This window comes from Nematolebias whitei, chromosome 1 (assembly GCF_014905685.2).
Source record: "Nematolebias whitei isolate Nwh7 chromosome 1, NemWhi1, whole genome shotgun sequence".
NCBI classification, from domain to species: Eukaryota; Metazoa; Chordata; class Actinopteri; order Cyprinodontiformes; family Rivulidae; genus Nematolebias; species Nematolebias whitei.
The window spans coordinates 48,427,634-48,433,786 of record NC_056498.1 but is presented as its reverse complement, the minus strand read 5'-3'; the positions used below and the strand labels follow the sequence as shown (position 1 = coordinate 48,433,786).

General features: G+C 39.7%; 2 protein-coding genes across 2 annotated transcripts in view; one reads left to right on the top strand and one right to left on the bottom strand.

Moving 5' to 3' along the window:
* Positions 1-6,153, top strand: part of ntpcr (nucleoside-triphosphatase, cancer-related) — a gene marked incomplete at its 5' end in the record, with an annotated part of 14,644 nt that overhangs the window by 3,762 nt on the left and 4,729 nt on the right.
* On the bottom strand, positions 745-3,174 carry map10 (microtubule associated protein 10). The gene has a single exon (XM_037684889.1). It carries the CDS (start codon positions 3,071-3,073, stop codon positions 809-811), a length of 2,265 nt encoding a protein of 754 aa, XP_037540817.1. The 5' UTR covers positions 3,074-3,174; the 3' UTR covers positions 745-808.

Sequence of the window (6,153 nt, the reverse complement as noted above, 5' to 3'; positions counted from 1 at the left end):
AAAAACGTTAATAAAAATACAAAATACAAAGCTAATAAGTGGAACCAATAACTTTTCTCATAACAACAACCATATTCTGTTTTATTGTGCCTAATTGTGCATGATCTTTGTTTGAAACATTACTATTAACCATTAGCAAACATTTCGGTCTGTCTGTTAGCAAAATATCACAACTTTAATGCATGTGTGGTAGTAGCTGAAAGTGATCCACAACACATGCTCAACGCGCTCACACATCATGGGAGATCTCACAGCACAGATTGATTCACGTCCGTTTAAATCTCTGGCATGAAAGGTGGAAGGGCGATATGCATTCCTCCAAGGAATGATGTGCCTTTCATTTTTAACATTGTTTCCTTTGTCCACACCTGGGTGAGTAGATAGCAAACTGTTGAACTAATGTGTAGTAAATATATTTTCATTCTATTCTAAAACATTTTAGGTGATAAGGCAAACTGGACCAAAATGAAGCAGCTGTGTGTATTTTGGTTTTATTCCAATATAATGAACATAAATGCAAACGGGCAGGTGGTTTTTGGAGGCCTGGAAAACACAACTTTAATGTTAAATCTATAACCAGGGTTAGAATTATAGTTTTTATCCATATATGTGGTTTTGAACAGATTTGTTGTCCAACATTTTCATTTATGTTATAACCCTGTAAGAAATATTCAGGCAAACAATGTCACTAAATTTCCACAAAAAGCTTATTTTTATTTATAAGCATTGCAGATATTTCTGTGCGCAGCATTTGATAAAAAGAAAAAGTACATTTGAGGTTTCCATTTCAGAGAAAGGTATTTTTTCTTTACATTGTGTACCCAGGGAGTTTGTTGATGACGAGCTCTGAAATATGCTGATACTCCTTTCTGAAATTCAGAGATCCAAGCTCTTCCTCCATTTCCTCTGCTTCCTGGGCTTCAAAGGAGGATATGGATTTGTCAGAAAACCCTTGAACGGAGTCACGGTCCCCAGGTGACTCAGTCCTTTCACCTAGTGAAGATAAAAAGCTCGCGGCGTCAGAGCTTGGCTCCCCTCGGTCACCTGCAGTTGTGCGTTTCCTGGAGCAGACGGTCTGTAAAGAAGCCGACGCGTCCCTGTCGTCACCATCGGTGGAAAAGCTGAGAGCTGAGGAGGGGGTGCGAGGTCGGATGATGTGCGTACCCATCAGGGCTCGGCGTGGAGAGCCGGGAACTTTGACCGGCACAGGGACTTGTTTCGTTCCTTCAGATCTTGAGCTGGAACAAATAGGAGACTTTGGAGTTTTGGCCCTGGAGGACTCGGGACTCCCAGGTTTAGGAGGAGAAGCATCACTGGATTCTAAGCTGTCAAAGTCATCAGTGTAATCTCCATCCTCCTTTCCATTAATGCTGGACTCTGAAAATGAGTCTGGGCTACCGTTTCGTTTCTCTTTGACACGAGGAACTAAAACTTTTAAGTTATCGTTGTCAGACTCTGATTGATCTGATCTGCTTTGATGCTTGTCTTTCCCTGGAGGAATGCTGTCCCTGTCCACACTGGGAAGGTGAATACATTTTAATGCTCTCTGCGGATGAAAAGCTTTCTCTGAATCTTCTCGTTCATCGCTGTTTTGTTCATCATGTTGAGCTTTTTGTTTCAGTGTTACGGTTGTTTGTAGCGCAGGGTCGGCCGGGACACTTTGCATCGCTGTCTCAATGTTTTCATTGAGGTTGTGGCTCCGATTCAACACAGATTTTACTTTGCTGGACTTTATGGTTTTCCTGCTTGACTTTGTCTTTCCTGTGACTGCCCCTGTCTGTGTCTCTTCCCGTAACAAACCTGTGCATTCTCGATGTTTTACTTGGAGAGAAGAAGCTTGCTTCAGCCTTAGATTAAACGTTTTAGTTGTTCCATAAACAAGCTTCGTCCTGTGAGATTTACTGGAGTCTTGGTTCCCATTTAAAATCTCCTCTTGGCTGTCTTTTGCTGGGTTGAATATGGGTGTGGAACAGTTTCTTGGGTGTTTCAAATGTGTACCGGTGTCCTCAGGCTTGTAAATCCAAGCCGGACTGGGATTACCAGAGTCAGTCAACTGGGAGAGTTCAGCAACAAGTGCGTTTAACAGAGGCAGCTTCTTTAAGGCTTCTCTGAGGATATTTGGGGTCCCCCCACTGGCCTCCTGGCCACTTGACATGTTAGAAGTAAAAACCACTTTCCGCTGAGAGCTGAGACCCTCATCCTTCTCATCTTCCAAGCAGGAATCTTCAAATGTAAAAGCTTCCAAATCAAGATTCGGGAATTTATAATCCACCTCTTTGTTGCTGCTTCTCTCCTGCGCAGTATTACTGTAGTAAAGATGAGGGGGGCAGAATACAGTTACGTCCTCCTCATAACAGTGTGCATTTGGGCTTTCAGCTGAGACGCATGCAGCGCTGTCATCCAGCTTATCCTCGCCCAACAGGATCTTTGAATCTGTTTGTTTATTACTTTGGACGTTAAGCTCCAACTTGTCTATTGTGGGCGAAAACACATTTGACTCGGGAGATTTGTTTTTCTCCTTGACACGCTCTTGCTGCTGACCACCAGTCCCTTTAAATCCCCTCTTCTCAGCGATGTGTGACAGTAAGCTCGCCCCCAGACTCACCAGTTTATAACTCAGGGATATTGTTCCGATCCTCTCCCCTGCTAGGTCGCATAAAGAGACAAGACCCCTTTCTCTGTGGGAGGAGGGACTCGAAACACCTCCCTGCTCGACTCTGTCCACTGCTTTAGCCAGGGATATGAGAGAGGAGCCAACCAGTCTGGGGCTGCCCTCTGTCGCGTCCAGCACCATGGCATAAAGAGGAGTGTTGGACAGCTGGACGTGCAGAGAGGGACGGTTCATCTTGAAGAAACAAGATTTGCCTCTGTTAAATGTGTATTCACCTGGTCTATCATGTCCTTCCCGCTCGGTGTGGTCCTTGTTACCGCCCGGTTGATCAATTAGCAGCAGTGGGAAATCCAGGAGTCGCACTCCGACTGCCAACCGGTGGGAAGCTTTAAAAAGTCGCTCGAGTCGGATGCTTTCCACCAAAAACTCGAATAAAAACATAGTCTCTAAATGTTCCGACATCCTGAATTTATTTTACAACACAAAACGGCGGAGAAGCAGGCCAATCGCTAATCCGTTATCTTGGGTTTAAAGCTTCTGCCGGCTCCATGGAAACAAACGGCTGTCGCGGGAATTTTACGTCACAGTGTGCGTCGGGTTGTTTGCTGTTTGAAATTACTTGTTTGAAATCCCACAGAAACTGTCACTTGTTTTCACAAAGAAGCGTTTTTAAGTTGGTCACTCATTAAGAAGCACAATTTCTCACATCATAAATATTATATATAAAATAGCAATGACGTCAGATTTACAAACAAATTCATTTTCTACTAGAAGTGATTGGATTAAAGAATCACAAACTACTTAAGGGATTTTGGTATCAAATACACAAACTCCATCGCTTGATCAGTTTCCTGAACCATGAAATATGTTTTGTGGTTTTTGCTGCCATTTCCAGGGATCTGCATTTTTTATTTTTTTTTAAATAATGTTTTTTAATCTACACTGATTCTGTCCCATCATCAGCATCAATGCTTCTGACAAAACATCACTTTAAAAAAAATCCCCCTTTTGGTCAAACAAGTATAAATGTTTCTAGTAAATGCTCATGTCTGTTACCTCATGTAATTAGCAAAAACAGAAAGACCTCATACAAATCACCCACAACTTTTATGTGAAAATATTTCTTATAAAGAAAATTAAATGGCTGTTAGATTCTTTATGCACATTCTGTAAAAACAAACATGATGACACTTTACAGATCAGTGGTCATTATACAAGAAGCTTCTGGACTGATATGATCAAAAGCATAATAAAAGGGTTAAAATATTTGTAAAAGATTAACTTGTCTTGAGGTGCCCTTATTGTTAATATGTTTATAATTATGGCAAATATTTTAAACATGCATAAAAATCTTTGCCTCAAAACTAAACTTTAATGTCTTAACACCTAACTATAACAATAATGTAGACAGTTTGAAACTTAAAAAAAAATCTAACTTCTTTTGGATGGATGGATAATATCACCTACATAAAGGACTACAATAACATTTAAAAAAAATCTAATTTATTTGGGACCGTCAGGGTCTTCTGCTGCTCATGGTTCAAGAAGTTTTAGAGTTTGACTCATCGTTTTTGCACAGTGACTGTTTGAGTCTTCATTTTTTATTACATTATTTTATTTAATAAATATTTTCTTTTTAATTAATTTGTTTTGCTTTTCTTAAATGAGTGAGTGAATAAGTGAAAAAATAAATAAATTTGTTTCTGTTTCCAACAACCTGGCAGTCAGGCGTGACTGACATGTGTGGTTACCATGGTGACTCTAATGAGCCACTGAAGCTTATCTTTTTTTTTTTTATTTTAAATCAAAGTTATCTTTAAATTTTCATATCGGTCATAGAAAAAGGCAGTTTTTTTTTTTTTTGTTTGTTTGTTTTTTTGTCTTGTCTTAGATTATGAAGTTATTTTGGGCAGCATTGATTCTCATTGGATTATGTGATTTACAGCTGGACGTGCATTCAACAGTTTGCCGCAGATTAAAATGGACAAAAGGCTAAAACAACCCCGAAGACCAGTGGTGGGATGTAACTAAGTACAAATACTTCGTTACTGTACTTAAGTACATTTTTCATGTATCTGTACTTTCTACTACACTACATTTCTATAACGCGTTGCATTACAAGTTACATTCGTGTTGCGGCTTTTATTTGTTTGTTACTTTGAAAGTAACCAAGAGAGGGGAGCTGGTCCATTGAATCACTGTAAAGTGGTCAGGTAACGTTAGGCCCGCCTTCAAGAAGAGCTGGGTCAGTGACATATATTCTAGTATATATGTCACTGAGCTGGGTGCACCTGCAGCACCGCTAACACACCCAAAATGTATTCCACCGCAAGAGAGTCAGTCAGAAGATACACGCCACCCATGGTCTTATTGAAAGACTGCTCGGTACAACAGGACAGATTCTCTCTCCCAAAAGAGCCAGACTGGACTCAAAAATCTTTGAAAACCAACTTCTTCTGAACTTGAATAAGAAATTCTTGCTGCGATATTAAAATGTGTCAGTCCATGATGTTGGGAGACAAGAGATGTCTCCAAATGGCTCGACACTCCGGTCCAAATTTTAAAAACGGTGTCAGGAAGTTAAAATATTGTTCAATATTGACCCATTACAAGGTTGAATAGACACATTTTAACTAGAGTTGATGACAAACGAGTTGAAATGATCAGATGTTCCTTTGTTAGTTGTGTCTAATGCTCCTTTTGTTCAGGCAGACGACTTTTACTTAAATGTGTTTACTGCAGTTAAAATGACACATAGGTTTTACTTTGTGTTAAATAAAAACTTTCAAAGGTATAATCGTTCCTCTTTCTTATTTTGATTAATGACATTTAACTCTGCATGTCATCCCTGAAATTCTGACACAGAATCACAAGTCCAAGTGTGAAGTGTCACAGAGTAAACACAATAAAAACATGTATTATCTGCAGCATCGTTCATTAAAATGGAACAACACTATTAATGTATTACAGAAAATATACATATGGTACGCAGACTTAAAGATATGTAGACCATTACATTAGGTAATACATTCAGGAAGTACTTTTACTTTTAATACTTTAAGTATTTTTAAAGCAAGTACTTGTTTACTTAAGTAAACATGTTAATATGGTACTTCTACTTTTACTAGAGTACATTTTTGTCTGTTTATTTGTACTTTTACTTAAGTACAGTGTTTGAGTACTTTCTCCACAACTGCTGAAGACACAACTTATTAAAAGACTAAACGACACAAGTAAAATCAGAACAAAAGATGCAGATTTTGTTTGTTTAGTTGCTGGGAGAGAAGCAACTTTCCTGCTCTTCACCAGATGGTGCCACTGTGGAGCTTGGACAGAGGGGACTCTTGCGGCGACACCAAAGCCCACCTTAGTTTTTAATCATTATAAGTATTTATTAGCTCGAAGTGGACATTGTTGCTGTTTTCACAAACAACAACCTGTATCCATCCATGTGACAACAGAGGGAGGTTTCAGTTCCGGGTGGGCGGAGCCTATCCCGCGGCGTGTCGTCATCACAGATAGGTGCTGGATGAATCGCTTCG

What these genes read in the sequence shown, in the direction of transcription:
- map10 (XM_037684889.1), bottom strand. Translation starts at nt 3,073, where the DNA reads ATGTCGGAACATTTAGAGACTATGTTTTTATTCGAGTTTTTGGTGGAA.